Raw genomic sequence first — 22,667 nt, 5'->3', positions numbered from 1 at the left:
AGTCTCCAAAGACCTTCAATGTTTAATTGTGTTTCTAAGACAGCACCACCTCAAAATGTTTCCATCACTTTCCAAACGAGTTCTGATTTTTAGTACGAATCGTAACTATATTTTATAAATTTTCCTCTAAATACTGACCGTCAGTGGGTGGAATATGTTCAGGAAGAATGCGTTTCGCTAAGATTTCCGTCCTTGTACAAAACTCCTGCTCCCGAAGCGTGCCCAATCCGTGTTCGGGGGCGCCATCTAGTGGTGTAATTTATACTGTCCCGAGAAACCACCACGCTTTTACTGCAGCGAAACAAGGAATGGGTGGGGAGGGACACCTGGTTAGTGTATAACCTAATAAAGTATAATTGAGGTTTGTAAAAATGTCCAATAACCTCCTGCTTTAAATATGTTAATCCTAATTCGAGTAACTTTCGGATTTATTCTGATCTCGACATGAGGTTTACTCTTATTTCATTCAGAATCACGGAACGGGTCAGGTTGGAAGGGACTACAGCGACTCATCTGCTCTAACTCCGCTCAAACAGGGTCATCCTAGAGCACATAGCGCGGGGTTGGGTCCAGACAGTTCTTGAATATCTCCCTAAAGGAGACTCCACAACTTCTCTGGAAAACCTGTTACAGTGCACATTCACCGGCACAGTAAAGTTCTCCCTCATATTCAGGTGGAAAAGCAGCAGTATCAGGTGCTATTAAAAACAACTTTAATGCTTCTGTACCTACTGACCATGTCTAATGAGAGTAACTAAACACACTAAAGTAACACTGAGAAGTTTTCAAGGCAGATCAGTGTGCTGTTTGGCTTGATAAGAGAGGAAATAAAACATAATTGTGTTTGAGGCTGAACTCAATACCTCAGTAGAGGTTTTAAGTGCGGATTACTTAAATGGGGACTAATACTACAAGAAAAGTATTTTCAGCCTTGTGAGGGAAAGTGCAAAGCCCTGCACCCAGGGAACGACAGCCCTACACACCAGTGTCTGCTGGGGACGAGCAGCGGGACAGGGGATGCTCGGTGTCCTGTGGGCCCCAGCCTGAGCACGACCCAGAAAGGTCCCCGTGTGACCAGGACCACTGATGCTAGGCTGGGCTGCCTTCACAGTGCCTCCAGCAGGCTGAGGGAGCTGATTGCTCCCTTCTGCTCAGCGCTGGGAGAGCCACACCCGGACCACGGTGTCCGGTTTTGGGGGATTCCATCACCTCGTGTAAAAACCTGGGCGAAGTATGTAAAGATGATGGAAACAGGCTCTTTTAAAGAATGCTTGGTGGCAAGGTTGAAGGCAATGGGCACAAACCAAAAACAGGAGGTTCCCTTTGAATATCAGGAAACACTTTCTACTCTGAGGAGTTCTGAGCACAGGTTGCCTGCAGAGGCTGTGGAGTCATCATTCTTGGAGATATTCAAAAGCTGAACACGGCCCTGGACAGCTGGCTGTAAGCGGCACTTCTTGAGCAGGGGGTTTGCAGAAGAGGACTTCCAGAGGGCCCTTACAACCTCAGCCAATCTGTGACTTTGTAACTTTGTATATTTAAATATTAAATATAAAATTAACTATTAAATATAAAATTTAAATAGTTCACTTTTGTTAACGATAAAACTTTATATATAAAATATATAGTTGCTTATTCAATTTTTGGAAGTATTAATAAATTTTTGAGAAAGTATGATTAATTTCCAAAAGGAAATTGCTCTGTAATTCTAGGCCTGTGACTTTTGAGGATCGTGATTCTGGGTTTTAAATTCACAAGCTTGTGTCTTATTCAGAGAAAAAAAAAAAAGCATGTTCTCAGATCCTGATAGTGTATTGATAATACAAAATAAATTTCACTGCATGGATTATGTGAAATTAAATATTTTAAAATATTTTAAAATAGGTATTTTTCCTATGATTCTCAGGTCACATTACCTGGCTGTTACTTTCTTTTTTTAATTGCTTGTTGTACATGTGGTACAGTGCATTTGCATTTTCATAGTGTGGGAACTACATATCTCATCATTAAAACATTTGCTACTGCAGTAGTTTCATGACATTGTTGCTTGTAAATATATCTGAACAAGGGCAGAGGTACCAGCTGTGCTCTGCTTTAGGGAAAACAAGATGGTATAGATCTGCTGGAGCAACAGCTGTCCCAAATAGCAAAGATCTGAGAGTTCGGCAGGCTCTGTGAAGGCTCACTCAAGATTTCTGCTAAGGCTTCTCTGGTGTTCTTGTTTCATTTCATTGTTCCTTTGAGAAATTTCCATTTTATAAAGCTCCAAGAATTATTTGCAACTGATAATAGAAACTCTTTATTTGTGAGTATGTCAAAGTTGCTGTTTTGTATCCCGTCGACATGATGAACAAATCGAGAGGCATGAACTGATGTTGCCTTTTGTCACATGAGCAGGGAGAGACAAACACCTGTGTTGTCTCCTAAAGATGTAGCTGTTACTGACTATGCTCTTTACAAGAGAATTAACACTGCTGTAATCAGATTAGAAGAACTCAGACTGCTCTCAAATGACTTCTTATCTGCTAACTGCAAGTTTTCTATCAAGGAGTGCATAGGAGGGGCTCAGAGGTCTATAAAATTTTTATAAGGCTATTTTGCTGCAAGTGAAACTCTTGGCCTTTTTGATAATAAATTCAGCAGGACTATTTGGGAGTGTTTGTATTTATTTCAATAGGCATTTATCAAGATAACTTTCCCCGAGTTTTCAGAACAAGGTTTGTTTAAGAGCTAGAGCCCATATAACAATCAAAGGCACCCTAGTCCTTCTCTCTCTTGCTTTTACTCCTGACATATTCAATGGTAGTGCACCGTGACTACTGCTGAGGGTTTAATCCTTTTTTCCAGGGGTGTTTTCTGTCCCTCTTTTGACTTAAATTCATTAGCAAAAATATAATAAAAATTATTTCACTGTTTCTGAAAAAAGATAAGTTTATTTTTTTTTTGAACAAAATATCTACAATGACATGGGTGACACCATAAATTTCACATTTTTAACACTTCTGACTGCAGAGAATGTCAGTTTAAGTGCAATATGATACTGTAATACAATAAAAAGGAATATAATCAAATCCATGCACAACACATTTATAGATTTTTACCAAAAAAAAGAAGTACTTTGAGATTAAATGGCTGTCAGAGAGAACTCACAGGAGAATATTTTGAAAACTCACAGACAAGTTATTAATACACTATCATATCAATTTTTTTTTCTCACTGTGTCCTTTAAACAGCCAGGATCACTAGCACACGAAATACCATATATTGTTAAACCTTTATGTCAAAAGCTTATGGAACAATTTCTTTTTATACAGCTCACAATTCCACATTCATGGAACATCAGTAGCTACTTTAGTCCATTTCATTTCTTAATATCACTCTGATGTACATTAAAATACAAATGTAAGAGATGTCTCTTGCATATTTCACAAAGATGAAATTGAAGAAGTGGAGTAATATTCAAGAATGTCAAGAAGACAGGATGAGACAACACTTTTTCTGGCATTAATCCACTGCTTCCAGCAATCTAACCTGCTTCCACAAGCCTTCCAAACTGATAGTACTTCAGTAATTACTGTAGGTTATTGTTGCCTGAAGACACCTTTTCTGTAACCACTCCAAAACAGAATACCCATTTTATTACTAACAAGTAGTCTGGCTTGAGATTTATATTTTTCTTCTTAGTTGTCTCAAAAGGAAAAAAGCTGTGAAATCTGATACTGTACTCATCTAAATGACCATACAATTGTGCAGTAAGGTGTGGATAAAGTTATTTTGTTACCTCACAGGGGTACTATATGTATTACCAGCTAATTCAGCAGTTTCACATTTTAAGGCCAAATTCTATTCTGTTGAATTAGATTAATTTATATGATAGCTCAAATGAGACCAGAAGTTGCACAAAAAAAGTATCTTTTGCAACCAATCATGTCAGCTTGGGCTGGGAATAGTATAAATAAATTCATTTCCTTCTACTATAAAATTATTGCTGAAAATAATTTTTTTTTTCTAAGGTTAAGGAAGACTTCTTAGCTTTCCCTACTGTTAAAAAATATAAGATTTTGTACAGTTTATTATATTCTATCTTTATCTACATTATCAGTCTACAGTTCTCTAAGGGATTATACACAAAGTGGAAGCAATACCTCACTCCTTAAATGTAAAGTGCTCATTTAATCACCTAAATATTTCTGTCTAGTGAGTAAACAGAATCATCTCTCACACATCACAAATAATACTTTATAAAGCAGATTTTGGAATGAACCATGAGAAAAGGAATCCAAAGAAAACAAATGTATGATTGAGCTGAAAAAAAAATTAAATCTTAAGTAGATGATCTGTTCTTCCTGAATTACACTAACCAGTTTAAATAATACTACTTACTGTCAAAAGTCCTTGAAATTAAAATATATTGGTGTTAGTTATTTTGGTGTTAAAATAGCTGAATTCTAAGTAGGAAAACACTAGTATTCCATATTCCCTTTCATCTTCACATAGTTTATCAACATTATAGAGAAAAAAAGCCATCCCTCTAACCATTAAAGCCTATTGTGTTAATATTTGAATCTAGTTTTAAAAATAAAATGCATTTTGCTGTTTGGAATTTAGGGTTTGGTGCAGTGATAGTTGGGTATTTTTACTGCACTTCTAAGGGGCTTCTCCTCTCCTCTCTCAAGGTACGGAAGTTTTTTGCCTTATGAGGGGTGACACCGATTTGGCCACAGCTCTCTTTAGTGCAGAACAAAAAGACAGTCGTGTAAGAGGTCCCAGGCTCTGCTTTGGGCTTTCTCTCTCCCTGTGGCCCCTGTTCTGCTGTGCACAGCCCAGACTTTTCATCCTGTACCTTTGTGTTCCACTTCTATTTCCATCAAGAAAGAGGATGGTGACGAAGTCAACCTGCACACCTGGAAACTACTGTCACGAAGCAGTATAAACTTTGCAGCGGATGATACAAATTGTTTCCTCCTGTAGCTGCTGCTTCCACTTGAGCGAGTATACCTACAGAGACACAGCAGGACTGGGAAAAATACTAAGGGTACCTAATCCTTTTTTCCCCCTTTATGGGCTATGTCAGCTCCTCAGTAGCTGTTACCAGGGTATTCCTCCAGATCCTACAGTGTCCCCTTCTGTTCTCGTTGTGTTACAATGTCCTTGTAGTGTCAGCATTAAATTTTTCAGGTATAGGGCTGGTCCACAGAAACCACACAAACATGACCTGAGAAGTACAGGGTCTGCAGCTATGTTTAATGATGATTTAGGACAAAGCTGCATTATCTTGTCACACAGGGGTTGTGCTTCTTTCAGAAGCCTTCTTGTGTGGCTTTGCAAAAGACTTGTCCTCTGCAGAGCCCAGGTCCACTAATAGTAAAGTGAGGTAGCTATTACTTTTGCCTAATGAATGGGGTCTTTTGTATATATAGGAGGAACTCTGCTAGATACCATTTGCCTCAAGCATTATCTCATTGATGGTTATTTTTCTGCATTCCCACTGCCTCTGATGGGACTGCAACACAAATACTGCATTCTGGTAAATACTGCAGAGTACCTTTCAGTTCTTGCATCTTAACATCATTTCCTGCTGTTTCATTATACAGTTGCAAAAAAATTAATCTCTTACAGTAATCTTAGATGATGTCAGTAGCTGTTGATTCCAGCTTTGCACAGAGGGCTGGCATACTGGGTGGCAGTTTTGGACTATTCCCACTGTCAGTAGTAAATGGCAGGCATTTGTGCCTTGAAATTTCTTATCATCTTAAATGACATTTTTTTCTTTCTCTACCATGTGACTTAATACTAAATAATGTAGGAATTATCTAAATGAAACTTCAATTTATAGTTATTATTTCTTTAGAAATACACATTATTAGTGGACTACAGAAGCTTCTGTTACCTTGGTAAATGTTATGGTTCCATTAAAAAAGTCCACTAAACCATCAGCTCCAGAGAGGTCTTGGTTCCATTGTATCAAAATAGAATCACATGCCAAATGTTATATGCATTTGAAAGCAACCCTTAAAAATATACAGGTTATTTTGCTGATAGCAAAAACATGTTAACATCCCCTTTCATACAATATAACTAACTGTAACTTTGTGAGAGATGAATATCAGCCATAAATTCATGATACCCCCTCACACCTTTGGAAATGAATGAGATTTTTTTGAAAAGCACATAAAAAAATCAATTAAAAAGCAGATACAATATCAGAAAAAAAAAAACAACCAAGAAGCAAAAAAGTGGATTGAATGAATTTTAAATTTAAATTAAGCAAAACTACAAAAGAATAATAGCTTGAAAATAAAGGCAGATTATATATGTTCTTTCTGATACAGCTCAACAAAACATGAGAGATACTGTTGTAGAATCTCTCTAATCCTGGGAGGAGAACAATTACAAACCAAACCCAAGGTTGCTATGTTACCATCCTCAGCGCAGAGTTACATTGCTTCTGTTCCTTCATATGCACCATGCCTTTGGCAGTGCACCAGATGTTTGCCTCCAGCCCATTCTGCCTTTGTATACACATTCTGGTCATCAACAAAGCACAAATTTTAAACATGTTCAAGATAAAAATATTTTGCAATGAGAATCAACCTCACCTACTGGATTTAGAGTATCTAATAATGCTAAATGCTATATTTCCACGTCATAGCATGATTTTGTTTCACCAATAGATTGACCAAAGTAGATACTCTTGCCTAGATACTGTGCCATAAATGTGATCTATGGTGTTACAATTCAAAGAAGCAACTGATATGGCTTATTTAAACCTAAGCAGGGAAGACCTTTCTAAGAGTTTTGATAGTTGTTCTCCTATATATTAATGTGAAATCCAGTGAATCTAAAAGACCATCCAAGTCTTTTTTTTTAATGTTTTAGAAGAGCTGCATGTTTTTAAAAAGTTGTGAAGTACTTCTTAACCAGTATCTAAGTCATATTAACAAACTTCAAAGAATGAGTTTGAAAATTTGACATGTTCATAAATTGAACTTCCTGTAATTATGCCTTTTATAGGAGATGAATGTGTCTAAATGTAACTGTATTCATCCTCCAAATGCTTCAGTGAAGCAGTTGTCTCATTGCTTTCAGTTTTGGTCTGAGATTTCTTTGCATTTCTTTGAAACAAAATGAAGAATTGCAAAATTTTGATGTAATTTGTCTATTTCACAAGCTGCATGAGTTTTATGACTCGAGAAAAAAAAACCACCTTAAAATATAAAAAATATTAAAGAATATACTTCAATTATCAAAGCATAAGTAATTAAAACAAACAACCTTCGGAGGAATCAATACTTTACAAATTTTAGTATATTTCTCACATGAAATGTAGACTGTTAGGCTGTATACCTTGAACTGTCTGAGATTACTTCAACATACACCTTCTGGGGGAACAGTAATATGAAGCACATTGAATAAATTACATTACTTAAATATATTTAATATGTTCATTGTAAAACCACCAGTACTGTCCTTAAGACTAGATCAAGTCCTTTAAACTGCTTTATCCAATCAGTAATTTGCCATCATACTGCAAAATTAAAATAAAACTTACAAACACTAATTCATTCTGCATACTGTGGGATTCACTTAGGGTATTCTGGAAACCTTTTTAAAATTAAAAATACACCAGAATTAAAAAAAATAATAATTAAGGACCATCAAAGAGTACTGTACAATTATACCACTATGTAACAGTATGTATAAATGGCAGTAAAGCTTCAGTAAAGAGTGATTTTCAATGCAAAAGTTGCTAATATTTAGTTTGACAAGGAAAGTTTTCAATAGCAGATGTATCTTCTCTGGGTGTCATTCTTCCATCCACTGTAGCAGGCCATGCAGGATCTTTTTTCTCCCCCTCATTGCTTTTCCACGCTCTTCCACACTCCTCTGATGCACATTTCTAACAAAAAGCCTCCTATCGAGTGTGACAGCCAGATCTTCATGTACTGCAAGCCTGAATCTTGTTATTGGTGAATGTCCTCATGCCTGACGATTTTGTAGATTACCCAGTAAAAAATGTTGAAAATCAGAAAGGCTAATGGGAAACAAGCTCTGGATATTGTGTCTATCTTCTTGGCCCGGTCAATGAATACCTTTCTCATCTCCTCAGGGCTTTTTGGTACAGGTTGAACAGGATTATTTGGCCCCTTTTGTGCCATTCCGTCTTTTGCTTGCACACATGGGCCCACTCCGTATGCTGTAATGCTAAACTGACTATCACGTGTATCATCATCCTGTTGGGAAAAAAAATAGAAAGGAAAAAAGCAAGAAGTTTTTATTTTTTAAATATTGTTTACAGAAATCTTACCTGCTGCTAAATAGCAGTTGCACCATTACCTCATTGCCTTCTTGAAGCCACACCTTATCTTTCCTTGTTGAAATTTCATCCCTATGAGAGTCTGCCAAAGATATTTCTGGATGATTAACAAGCACAGAATTTTTCTATTTGTTTATAGATTTTGTAATCTATTTAGAGAAATGAGAATGCCTACTAAACTAGTGGTAATTGGGCACACAACTTCTGATTTGGTTTATGTTTCCCCATTTACAGTAAATATGTGCAGTCTTCAAATTGACAAATTTCACACTGGTCATTTAGAAAACATCTATTAAGTCTGTACATTGCCTTACAACCCGGGATCATGGCCTCTGGAGATACTGATCATAAATCACTGAGATGCACATTCATTATATTAGTGAGAATTCTGCCTATTTGGCCACCATTTATTTAATTAATCTAATCTGTAGGCCAAATTTCTGCTGTTCTCTGTGAATGCATCAGATAAAGAAAATAGTATGCAAGGTGTCATTGTTTAAAAATAAAGGAAATGGAAGCTAAAGGCTAGATTTTTTCCTGACTCACTCTTCTGTCAATTCAGGGGAAAACTGGCAAAGACATTCAGGATTAGGGAAATATAAATTAATGTGATTCTTAGTCACATGGCACAGAAACAGTAAGTGTTCTGAAGATACACATATTTTCATAACATAACATTTAAAAATGTAGTTTGTGTCTGGAGACATCTTTTTACTTCTCTTTACCTAGGTATCCTCAAGTAATAAAAAAGGCATATATGCAGAAAAATAAAGGATAGATAATCTGTGAAATTAGGGCTAAATTTGGTTCTGAAATATATTCCAGTGTACTCCTTCTTTGCCTAGTCTACTCAAGAACAATTGTGTTCTTTTGCATTTCTTTCAATAGTAATTTTAAATTCAAGAATGTCAATTTTTTTGTGTGTATTTTACGGATTACATAATTATGTAATTACTGCTTATGGATTTTGCATTTTTATGAAATATAGAAGTTATTACATTAATTCTTAAATAAGTATTTAAAAAATTATTTTCATAAGTATTACAAAAAGAGTAGAGTAGCTGTCAATTTTTCTTTTGTAGGAGAATTTTTGATATTTTAAAACTATTCAAGCTTAAATTAAACATCTAGAAATATTTATTTGCCTAAGCAAGTCAAATAATTACTTTCATTCAATAATTAGAAGAATTTTTTTGTTTTACTTTATCCACTTACTTTATACAAATGAAAATAAGCACAACTTAAATCTAAATTTCCAGATTTTTCACTTTGAAAATGTCTGTGACATTTTGAAAATCTGAAAACACTTTTCAATGAAGAATTAATTTTAAACATATTTTAAAATTCCATCAAATAATTGCTAACTACTTTGTTAAAAATAAAATCTGAGTTTTATTATCAATATAATTTGAATATGTTAGCTACAAAAGAATGCAGACAAATTACTAAGTTTGAAGTGAACTATTTGGCCATCAGCATGACCATCCAGCAGAGCTGTAGATATCACCCAATTGAAATTCTTCTTCATATATGTAAATTGAGTAAATGTAGAGATTGATAGAGTTCACTGAAACTAATACATCTAAAATCTGTATTAGAATTTGCCTTTTAAAAAGAAAAATAAAGAAAAATTAACATGAAAGAAAAGGAGGAGGAAATCACTGACTGATTTTACTATGGAAATGAAAAACAGAAATACAAAATGGTAGGATAATTATTCGATGACGTGATAAAACAGAGATTTAATTACTGCAATAATGTTCTTCTCCAGTCAGATAGCAATGGGAAATAACATCTTTAATTTAGTTGTGTTATAGAATTGTTGTAGTCTGGCATTCCAGTTGAGAGAAATATTAAGTTAGAAATGAATGTACTGTGAGAATTTACTATAAACTTGCCATCTAAGCACCCTCATATATACATTTCAGAATGTTTTCTTTTTATGCTTTTCCAGAAGATAATGTGTATGACTGTACAGGCTGAGAAAGATAAAAAAATTATTCCTTTGAGTAGCAGATTTCAGCTCTGCATCTTTTGAGGATCAGGCACTATATACTAAGACTTTACTGTCTCTGTTTTAGGTTTACTTGGACAGAATGTTCCCCTAGACTATTTTAAAGGCCAGGTCTCTCCTTATTTTTGTGTTTGCAGACCTCCTGTATTTCATCTGCAAGCAGACTGCTTGGAAATGCTCTCTATTGTTGAACTGATGCAAAGCTCCTTGTAGGAGTCCAGCATTTCTGCCCACTGTCTGTTGGATGGCCTCTGCTCGAGGGCAGGGCAGGATGGTTGGAGCCAACCAAGTCACACCCTAGTTCCAGGGCTGGTGGATATGCAGGAAAAGACACCTTCTGGAGCATACCAAGAGCCACCAGAATTCTTTTCAGGGGCAGCATCTTGAATATTCAAAATGTGTCTGCAAGATTTTCAGCAGATTCACAATGCAGAAAAATCACTAGGTTTGCGTCAGATTCGTATCTGAGGGAGCTTGTGCACAGCAGGATATATGTAGTTACTGTTGTTATCAATACTAGCTTTAAGTGCTTTCTTGAAGGCATTTATGTCAGTGACAATCCTTTTCTTTTTTTTTTTTTTTAATTGATTGACTTGGCTAAAGTCCCTCTTTTGACTAGATGAATTGCTCAGAATGCATGTGTCTCAGTCTTCAGATGTAGAAATCTTCTGAAGGACAATACCATGTATGATCCAGTTGAGAGCCTTTACAAGGAATCTTCCTAAAAAAGTCCTGCATATTGGCTGAATTAACAGAATTATTTTTTTAAGTATTAAAGAAGCTTTTGTTTCTTTTGTGTCCTCTTTAGTGTATCATCACTAAAGAAAAGAAAACTATTATAGATTTTTGATAAAACTTTAAAAATCTTATGAATGAACTTTAGTAAGAGTTTGATTTTAATGCATTTTTCACCCATTCAGCTTTAGAATTAACAACTGAAGAAAGTTGTTCTGCATGCAGTTACAATTAAATATTTTATTATTTCTACTGAAATTATTGTAGCTAAGGAATGGAAAAAATTTAGATAAGAAGTTTTATTTGGAAAGTTAGAATTCTTTAGTGGTCTGAAGGAAATAATTTCAATTCATTTGCTTCTGTCTCAGTGTTGTTCTACAAAGTACTTAGCTATAAATTAATAGAAAACTGTGTATTTTGTGGTCTTGTGACTGGTGTTTTCTCTCCGTCTGCTTAATAATACATTTATCTTGAGAAATGTATATAAAGGCTGAAAATAACTCCATAGCCATTTGGTTGCAAGATATCGTAACAACTTGAAAAGTTATTTGAAGCCTTGACTTTGGTAATTTGATCACTAACTTTTTTATTCCTCAGTTTTGAAAAGGGAAGTGGTATGAAGTTGTTTTGCACTACAAACAGGGCAAAATTTTATTATTATGTTTTAATCCAGATTTAAACAGATCAAAATGAATTATGAATTAACAAGATGGTACCTTTACTAACATTTCACGTCATCACATACAGGTAGCAATGAAGGTTTATGAAATTCACATAGGAAGATGTTATTGTAGACAAAAGGACAGGGCCTCTGTTAATGGTTGGATATCACATTATGACAAATGGGACATCTTCTTCATAGTTTACCCTTAAATTTGTACTGTAGATTTGAGGCAAAGTCCCGTCTATACGTCCTGCACATCTCAAGCCATTGCTATGCTGTAATGATTCACTGATTTCATTTCCATCAAGAACTCCCTCAAAATACTTTCATCAAAACGGATGGTTGACCAAAAAGAAAACAAAAGAAAAAAGGTGTGATTACCATTAAAGACAATCTAGTTTGCATGTCTATTTTCCTTTCTAAAGATATGGCGATCTTTAGATTTTGAAAATAGAACCAATAGACTGAATATTCCAAAAACCTAAATATATTAACAGCTAACCTAAAATCAAATTGTTATTATTCAGTATGTGTACAGAATTAATATTTTTCCCACAGAATGTAAATGCAGCTAAGAAAACACAATGATCATAGCTGTGCTTCAGTATCCCTGTATGACTTTTAATTCTGCCATTTTTTTTCCTTTTGTGTTTTAGGAAAGAAATGAATAATTAACATTCATTCTGAAGGAATGGTAACAAAATATTTCTGAATAATTCTTTTCACTGGCAAGGCTTCTTATTTTTGTCAAAAAGCTGTGGCTCATATACTAAGTATCAAATGAAGTCTCAGACTGGGAAGCAAAATTCCCCTGTTCTCAGGATTCATTATGCCATTTGTGTAATCATAAAGACTTTAGACCCTTTAAAAAAATCTCCTAGACCTACTGTGATGCTTATTGGAAAACAGCACTGAGTAGATTGCATGTTATGTTGCTACAACAGTATTCATTTATAAGTGATTTTATAACACAAGGCCAGACACTTCAAAAATTTTTCTCGTTCTGTACAAACTGGATTTGGCATCTGAAAAGAAGGTTGCTTTTAAGTAATTTGGAATAATTTACTCAAGTCCATACTTACAATTATAAAAATGGTGGCCAGAGGATGCAGTTGTACCTAAGAATTGCCTCTGATGCTGCTATTATTGTTGTCTGGGAAGGGAGGCCACAAGTGAACCAGATGGTGTGAAAAAAAGGTAGTGACTATAAGTGAAGAAAGAATGAAGAAAATGACAAGGATAGATAAACTCTGGATGCCAAAATGTCTTGTTGCAGTTCTGTACATAACAGTAATTTGTATAACAATAGAATTTACTGCAGGCGTTTATCTGAGTTCAGACATATGCTTCTTAAGAGGGAGATTCCAGTTCCTCTCTGTTTTCAAAAGGATATAACTCATAGTTTTAACTAATTTAAAAAATATTCCAAACTATGAAAACTTGAAAATTTGTTTGAAGATATTTTTAGAAATAAAATAGAATTCAATGATTCGGACAAAGTATCTGAAAAACACAGGAGAATCAGTAAGTATGACATTTAGCCAGAAATAATTAGCTTTGCATTAGATGGAAAGCCATTGTCTCTGCAGGGTGTTTGTCTGGAAGAAGACCCAGAAGATATGGAAGATCACAATTCTGATATGGGTCAATAACATGCTGTTGTTTAAAAGGCAAATGGTAAACCAGTTTGGATAAACTACTGTATTACTTGCATCACTTGATCCTTTGATTATTTTCAACTGTTACTGTATAGGTTTCAAGTTCATGTTGCAAACGTAGTTTTGAGGAATTGTGTGGGCTTATTAGGGGACTTTCCATGGGAGGTGAATGAGAAAAAAACCAAACCAAACCAAAACAAAAACGCCAAACCCCAAAGCAAACCAAAACCCAAAACCTGCATCCACTGGGAATATTTATAGAAAAGATTGAATGGAAATGTGTAAATGGTGACATGAAGGAATGAAGTAGTCTAGTTCCTGTGTCCTTTCTAGACAAGCCATGAGAGGCCAAAAAACACATTAGTAAAACAAACTTTTAAAACAATTAGAATAGATTTCAGGGGAGCTTGTGGAGATTTTTGGCTGGGATGAATTAAGTACGAAAATTAAGTATGAATTATCTTCATTTAGGTCAGGAAAATGGATCCACTTACCTCCCAAAGACACTGAAATTCAATCACAGGACTATTGTTTTGGTTACTCCGTAAAAGTAAATTTTTCTTGCAACAAGCATATCTTTCTAATTACAAAGAAAATAGACTGGAAATTCTTCAGCTGCCCTACACATACCTGAATGAAACATTTCCAGACTGATCTATTTCTGCACTTTTGCAACACATCATATCACTAAACATTTTGCTGTACCCTTGTAGATAAAATACCAGTGGCAAAAATAATTTGTATTCAACGATTAGAATTCACCTGGTAGAAAAACCTGATCTTAGTAAAATGTTCCAAGATGGTAAGCATACAGAATGAAAAAAATCTAGTAAGTTACCCTATCTGCTTTATTTCTCTAATAGTTTTGGATGTAAATACAAATATTGTTTTTCTCTTTGCCAGGGAAGAAGGTTCACTGCTCAAGGAAGCCCCTAAAGTTTACTTTAAATGCAGCCTTTTTACATAACTTTTCACCTCTTGAATTTATGGTCAAATGAACATGTCTTAATACATGGTAGTTTTCAAAGTCAGTATCTAATCCCTGAGAGCCAGTGGCTGTTTGACCTAGTCCAAAGGAAAAACAAACATACAAAACTTTATAATCATGAGCTATAGTAACTGACTTTGAAAAAGATAAAAGAAAAAGGAAAACCAAGTTACTTTAAATTATGATCCTAGGGCCTGCATTTCATATTATAAATTGTGGTGAATAAATAATAACATTTGTGGTAGGGAAGGCAAGTTATTAACTGCAGTTTTTAATTGTAAGACATCATTTATTATTTGTATACCAGAGTGTTTAGAGGTGATCCAAAATTCTTTTTGAGAGGTAAAACCTCCATGCTGCAATGTTTTGAGCAGGAAGAAAGAGGCACATTTTTCACAGGTCAGATGCTGAACACAGGTATTTGCAGTCTGATACATCCTCTAGTCTACAGTACATGAGTTTCTGTGCACAGTTGAAGAAGTCTGAGACTCAACACACAGTGACAGACAAATGTTTGAAAATGTCATTTTCACCAGACTGTCTGGCCTGCCTTTTAACACGGAGACTTACTAACAGAGGTTGCTTAGGTAGGCTTTACAGCAGTGCAGATTTTCACTATCTTCTAAGTAAGAGGGAAACTGGTAAAATATCTTCCCCTGGTGATGTAAGCAGTACACTTAGTCCTCAGGAATGAGAGATGGTTGAACCGAATCATGTTGCTATGGTCAGACTTTCATTCACTAGTAATATTCTAGATAGTGACTGATAGTGACAGGCTCTGCATGATATGGGGGGGTTTACTCAATTAATAAATAGGCTGGAGAACTATTTATGCCTCGTAAAATCTGAAGTAGGAGTTACACATTGTAAGAAATTTTCCTTACTGCTTGATTTATCTACAGATTTCAGAATTCAAACTTATAGCCTTAGCTTTGCACACTTGTAGTGGTATTTTACTGGTAGTCTGTATAGCTCCAGCTCTAATATAAATACTAATAACCATTACTATAATTAAGTTTCTCACTAATAATATGAACAACTAAAACAAAATTACAGGACAGAAGGAAAAAAACCCCAAACTTACCAGCCTTTTAAAGTAAAATATTTTTTTGAACGATAATGTTATTTGAATAAGTACTTTTGTATTAAAAATATTTGATGAAACACAGCTGTTAGGGTTTTGAATTGAGTATTAGAATGAAATTAGGGAACAACATTTTTTGAGCCTCGATGTAGTAAAAAGTGCTGCAAATACCAGTGACATTCATTCACTGAAGTATAATCTATCTCTTCTAGCAGAGTGAAACTCATGCTGGTGCAGATGGCTTCCACATGGCCCATGCCTCATTTAAATCCCTCTTAATCCCTCTTTCGAGAATTCAAGTTGGATTTATGCAATTCATAGTCCTTCTAGTGACCCTCTGCCTATAGTGAGTTTTATGCTGTGTTGCCATTTTATTTGTATTGCCACTTCAAGCTGCAGCGTGTTTACCAAATTACCCCTGCATCCTAGAATAATCCAGTCAGATCCTTTAACAGCTATGAACACCATTACTTTTACCTTGCTCTTCTTTCTCTTGCGTCGGAACCGCAGAAGCTCTTTATGCTGCCTGGACACAAAGTTTACAGCTGCATACTCCAGGAGTGCAGAAAACACAAAGAGCAGACACACCGCCATCCAGATGTCAATCGCTTTAACATATGACACCTGTGAGAGGAGGCAGGAGAAGCCTGAGTGTGTTCAGACCACAGATGTGAAGTTTAATATTTCATGGCAGGAGGAAGTGCATTAATATCTCCACATCCCAACAATACTTTTATTGAAGAAGACTTTCCATGGAAAGTTAGACAATAATAAGTACAGCAATTCAATCTATGAATGTTAAATTTTTGTTAAAAACGTATTCTTTTACAAAATGTGTTTAAATCATTAATAGTTCCTTATGGTGTACTGTGTATTACATCACAAACCAAATAATCCTCAAAAAACACATGCTCTTTCTTCATTTGTCCTGCTGAGATCTTTGAATGACACTAAGGAAGCAAAAAATAGCTTGTAGTGGGATCAGTCGGAATTCTTGTAATAAAGTGGATATGGCTGAAATTTCCTGGAATAAAAATTAGATAGAAGAAAGGAGATAGGTGGAGAGGTCTGATGTGTTCATTCTCTGCTAATATAGGCACAGTCAATCAAGTGTATACTTTCAAATTAGTCCTGTAGTTTTGACACAGTGAAAGTACTAAAAATGAGATACAGATTAGAGCTCATTGCAATCCTGTATTGCCAAGACCAGACGCAGGACATGATCTGAACCAAGAAAAAAAGGCCTATGATGTCTTTGCAGAGTTATACGAGCTTTCTTCTATAAGAAAACCTAGCTAACTTTAAGGTTCGAATTTTTCTACACTTTAATATAAATGTGTAACTAGTGAGCTTATTCATCATTTAGGCAGTTTTGAGAAAGGAATATGATTGAGAATCTATGGTAAGAATTATGGCATTTAGAACTTCAGTCATATCTTCTAGCGTGCCATCAGATACTGGGATGTGAAAAGGATGAGCCAGTCAGTTGTTGAGCTGGGTTTATGCAATACTGAATAACATTGTTTTCACTACTTTTTAAGGTTTATGGAATTAACTAGATATGCGGCTGGCTATGTAGTTGAGACAGGGGAGAAATAGAATGTATTTAGTTGGAGAATCAAAAAACCCAAAATATTTCAAAACTATTTATCTGGTTTAGAAAATTATTGGATGCTAATAATGAAAACACACAAGGCTGAATGAAAGTGCTTGACACATAACATTATGATTAATATAGCACAAACAAAGGAAATTTAGCCTACCTTTGGAAGAGATGCTCGTGAACCTGAGCTTTGTGTTGTCATGGTCAGTACAGTTGTTATGCCCAAAGCCACTCTGGCTGGAGCTGCATCCATATTGATCCAGAATGACACCCAGGAGAGAATGACGATCAGGAGGCTCGGGATGTACATTTGGATGAGATAGTAACCCATCTGCCTCTCAAGGTGAAAGCGGACTTCAATACATGTGAACTTTCCTTTTTACAACAAAGGAGAAATATTCAAGAGAAGTAGAATGTTTTTACTGTTGACATCTAGTGCACACTTCTAAAGAACCCATGCTATGTGAAATATATTTGTTCACTAGAAAAAGATTCACGTTTTGAATTCTCCACAGTGACTTGTAATAAAGACAGTCCCCATTATAAAAGAAGTATCTACTGGAAAGAAAAGGCGCAGAATATCTAAAAAATTAAGAATTTGATAAGGTTTGAATTTATTATTTTCTCATAAAACCCCCTAAAATTCATTATACCAATAGAAAATTTGCTCTCTGAGAACACACTTTTTTTTCAACTTATGATTTGTGAATAATTATGTGTAAAACAAAAATGCCTTCCTACCCATTGTATAGTTTTTTAATATTTGGTTCAATTTTAAGCTTAATTTTATTTTTTATTAAACTATAAATTGGGAAAATATAGTGATATCAGTATGGGCATTAGGTTATCATTAGAATCTGCTTAATTGCTCCATGTGTACCCTCTCAAACTGTTCCAGCTCATAAGAGAAATGATCAAGTTTCAAACATTGATTGAAAGACCAGAGATTAGGAAACTAGGAAGGTAATTAAATGACCTACTTTTATCCAGGTACTGAATATAAAGCAACTTCTACTAACTTATTCAAACTAGAACAACAACAACGACAACAAAATCTATTGGGAGCTCATAAAATTTCATAAACCCATCTTTTTATATTAGCCAGGTGGTTGTGGGGTGGGGTGTTTTTCCACCCCGCAAGCTGTAGATTATTTCACAGATCTTGACCCAGACTCATTAGACTTTCTAATTCTGCCCAATGACCATATCAGTCACATAAGAATGGTGCTGAAGGCAATGCTGTTACTGTAAGTGGTGTATGCATAAAGCAGTTTCTCACAGCAACAAATACACATAACTCAGTTTTCTTCCTTATTTTGGTTGAAAACATTTCCTAATCCTAAATTTAACAAGAAAGTTTATATCCTTATATGTTTCTTAAGTGGTGAAACACTTTGGTTATGTTTTCTCCTTGTTTTTGACAGATATTCTCCTAATCAATTTCTATTTGCCAAAATGCCATTTTATACAAAATTTTTCCACATTAAAAAAGATTTGATACTTAGCAGATTAAAAAATTATGTAATGGATTTATAAGCCTATCTTACACTATTATATTGTATTATATTGTGTTTTATGCTGTGACAGTGGTGTTGGGCATACAGAAATGAACTTTGGATAAAGTAAAACAAATATTTTTATTCTAGAGATATAAAATATCTGAACTTCATTATTTTTATAACAGTTCTTTTAACAGGCCATTTTTCTATGATGCCATAATGAATGTACTTTTATCACAATTTTATTCTGCTAAGGCACTAAAATAATTTAGAAAGTCATTTTGTTATGATGTTTAATTTTGAGGTTACATTATGTATCTCAGGAGTTTTATATCTGCAAGCTCAATTATTAGTTCCATTCCTAATTGCCAGCGTTTTCTGAATCCTATCTACACTCCCCAAATCTGTGTCCCAGATCCTGGCTTAACCATCTGCTACCCCAGCTTCAAGACTAATTTCTGCCTCAGTCATGGGATGAAATCCTGGTTTAAAAAAGTGAAGGGGAATTTTGGTGTTTACTTCAGGAAAGGCCAGGGTTTCCCCCTATGTTTCTCTTCCACGGTCTTCAAAAGTATCGCCATGCAATTTAGTCTTTCATTAAGCAGCTCTGTACACCCCACATAACCAGAAGTTCTGCACTGACTGGCCTTTGTTGGAATCATTCAGCAGCCTTGGACAGCAGCAGTCTCTGTCTCATACATCACAGTAAATCGTGGTGGTAAGGAGTGACAGAAATGCATCAGCACAATCTAGGTCTAAGTAAAGCCTATTATTTGGCATCATATCAGTAAGAATTGTTCAGCATGCAACATTTTCTGCTTATAGGATCCCATATTCTCCTTTCAAAACAAATTAGGAAGGAAAACTAAGGAGCATCAGACTGCATAATATATGCATGCGTGAAGTGTGAATAAACATTAGCTATTGTTTGTATATTGGTTTTTTCCCCATCCAGAAAAATGTGGGAAAAGAGATCTGAGGTTTTTTTTTCTGAGGACTCCAGTGGTCTTGAATTATTACAGAGCACTCAGCACAAAAATTCTGTGGTTCTAAACAGTGAACAGTAAATAATATAGTAGCTCTGATATGGATTATTTACATGGTTGCAAATTTGACAGATCTAATTGAACTAAGGAGGAAGAGAAGAATAGTTGTAAGCAACAGAATCCTAAAAAATTAAAGAGATTCTTAATAAAAGAGGTGCAAACAGAGTATATTGTAACCACAGGGACGAAGAGAAAAAAGCAGGGATAATGAAGAGGCCAGAACTAGAACTGAATAATGATGTGTCAGAGGAATTATACAAAAGCATTTTTTGCTTGTTTTAGTATTTTTGTAAATATCATTGGCAAGGAAAATACCCCTCAAAACCTATAACTTCAAGATCAAACAATAAATTGGGAAAAAAAAATTATGTGGAGTGTGTCTCAAAGTAGAAAAACTCTTTGCATAGCTCTACATGTGTGACTTAAGAGTCCTGTCTTTTTCATAGACCCAGAGAGTTTATGGACTTGCCAGGCATATTTCCAGTGCTTCCTAATCAAGACAACTATGTTCTTCTCTTCCACTACAGCACTGAAAAAATAACATATAGTAGCTCCTCAGGAAGACTCGTATCTGCCCAGCTAGACACCCTTCGCTGTTGCTCCACTACTGAGTATTGGGGAAAGGCTGCAGGTGGAAGTCAGTCTCAGCAGTGCAGTTGCAGCGGTGAAAGAGTTGATGTCAGCTTTTGCCCTTCCTGATTAAAATAAGAACCACCTGCACAACCTTGGCTCATGCAGCTGAGTGGAAAAAGAAGCACTTGCACCAGCAGATGTGACGTCTAGCCAGCAGAGGCTGTGCTGTTTTTTCCCACCTGAAGCAGCATCCAGCTGTGGGCCTCCTTTCTTTTCCTGTATTCCATTTCAAATTCAAAGCCAGGTTAGCTGTGGTTTAATCTATTTGACTGGATGCTTGAGTGGATCAGAAGAGATACTCATAAAGACATCTCAGCTGGGGAATGAGATAGACAAGCAACCAAGAGCATTGCTCTAATAATGCATTTGCAGTGCATGAAAGGTAAGATCTAGTTCATTTTGATATGCACTGTGAATGTCAGAGAGTGCCTAGCAGGAGGATAGAAATCCCTTGTGGTATTGTGGCTTTGCTGGGGCTGTGCAACAAATTAAGGCCTGATGGTAGTTTCAGACTAAAGCTAAATGTAAGTGTGCACACAATTCATTTTTGTAAAGCAAAAGAAAGAAAAACTATGCAGGGCTTCCCAAAAGAAATACTTTTTCCTGAACTGAGGTTACATTTTTGTGTTTGTGAGTCGAGTCTCACCAGGGATTTAGGTCCATGAAAGGCCCCAAAAGTGCTGACTTGATGAGTGTTGTACCTATGCATGTGAATTGAATGTACCAGTATATATGCTTGCAATGGTGCATTTTAAGCTCTTGTAAATTTTGTCTCTTTGGTAGCAATTTTAGAGTTGCTGGACTGGCAAGATTTCCATGCCCTCTCCAGGCTGAAATGATTGGTTTAGTGAAAAAATAAAATTGTAGTCAGTCTATATGATTTGTCTTTTCCTTAGAAAGCACAAATTGCTTTTCTTTTGAGTCAGAATCTAGATCACATATATTTTTTGTTGTTTCTTCCATGGCCAACAGTGAAGAAGAGCATTTTTCTACTTCAGGTCATCTTCACACTACACAGACTCTTATGACTGTGGCATGTGCTGTTTAAAAATGGGCTATGCAGGCAGAAGTATCCTTGTGCCATTAAAAAAAATACTGTCAGTAGTACGGGATGTGCAAGAGAAATCAAGAATAAGTTGTAAATTCAGGCTATAAAGAATCCTCTTTTATAGTTTCATCTGTCTCAAACTGTCCCAGAGGTAAGAGTTGGTAAGACTTAAATGTATTTTTCTCCTTTTAGCAGCCCTTAAGATGTCTTTTGGGGAAAGCTTTTACTGTACCACTACATTGTCATAAATATGTTACAATACCCAGGAAGGCTGAGTAGCTGTTTCTGAGGCTATACAGAAAGTTTTAACTAGGGAGAATTACTTCAGGAGTCTGAGTCAAGGAAATTTTGCACCTGAGAAATAATTAAGAAAGGAGTAACAATTATTAAATTACTATGAAATTAAAAATTAATGCCATAATAAAATATACAATGAATAAGTATAAACAAAAGAGAAAAGAACTAAGCATGCAGAGTTCAACTGTTAATCCCTGCAGAATGGAGAGTTATCTGCTGAAGGTTCTTGATACTACTCTAGGTAATAGTAAATGGTAGTCTGACCTTGTAACTCATTGATAACACTAATAAATGATTTACTGTGAAATATCTTATGGATATAGAGAAGACTGTGGCTAAAAGTCTATACATCTTAATGAGATTATATGAATCTTTTTACTTAAAATAAGAATCTTATGCTTGCTGAATAGAGATGATTTAAAGCTTAGCACAATTGAACTGAGTCAAGCAAATCTGAATAAATTTATGGTGCTCTGCAGAATATGTGTCTTGGATCTGGGAAGCAAATATTTCATATTCTGATTCCAATACATCCGTCAGCATGGATGTAGACCACACAATTCTGATTTAACCAGTGACTGATAACCAACAAGCAGCCAATCTAGCAATCAAAATATTGCTAGCTATGGAGATTTGCTAACAGAATCCTGGGGCAACTGGTCTGTGATGATGTTCCTCTGCAACAACACTTAATTTTTCCTCTTGAAAGACAGCCAGATACAAAGGTTAAGCATGAGATTAGAGAAAAAACCTTAGAGACAGCAGGAAAGGAGAGAGGGAGAATAAGACTACTTCAGTGGCTAGGATATGCTTAACCTAAATGGCTGGTGTAGATCTTTTAATACAATAGAGAGCTTCTCCCACTTGTCTGTCTTCTGGAAAGCCATTTCTTAAGCACCTCAATTGCTCTACTCCCCTTATCCTGACAGATATCCTAAGTTCAAAATGAGCTTAAAAACTGCATTAGAGTATTTGCCTCTTGGTGTTATTCTAAACCTCTGCTGTGTTTAACATTTTTAGATATGTAAAAATCAGACTTTGTCCTCTTACGTGGAAAAGATAACACATTGCAAAAGCCAAC

At 35.4% G+C, this 22,667-nt stretch overlaps 1 protein-coding gene across 2 annotated transcripts in view; it reads right to left on the bottom strand.

Moving 5' to 3' along the window:
• Positions 1 to 7,891: 7,891 nt before the first annotated feature.
• Positions 7,892 to 22,667, bottom strand: part of GLRA3 (glycine receptor alpha 3) — a 76,704-nt gene continuing 61,928 nt past the window's right edge. The window contains exons 7-9 of one of the 2 annotated variants that reach the window (XM_066316828.1): positions 17,224 to 17,438; positions 15,938 to 16,084; positions 7,892 to 8,234 (exon numbers count right to left, since the gene is read on the bottom strand). In XM_066316828.1, the coding sequence (XP_066172925.1) occupies positions 7,965 to 8,234; positions 15,938 to 16,084; positions 17,224 to 17,438 (632 nt within the window). In that variant the 3' untranslated portion in view covers positions 7,892 to 7,964. Of the gene's footprint in view, positions 8,235 to 15,931; positions 16,085 to 17,223; positions 17,439 to 22,667 lie in introns of both variants that reach the window. The other variant, XM_066316829.1, reaches the window with a different exon arrangement.

Source organism: Sylvia atricapilla, chromosome 4, assembly GCF_009819655.1.
Source record: "Sylvia atricapilla isolate bSylAtr1 chromosome 4, bSylAtr1.pri, whole genome shotgun sequence".
Classification (NCBI taxonomy): Eukaryota; Metazoa; Chordata; class Aves; order Passeriformes; family Sylviidae; genus Sylvia; species Sylvia atricapilla.
This window is presented reverse-complemented; position numbering and strand designations above follow the sequence as displayed.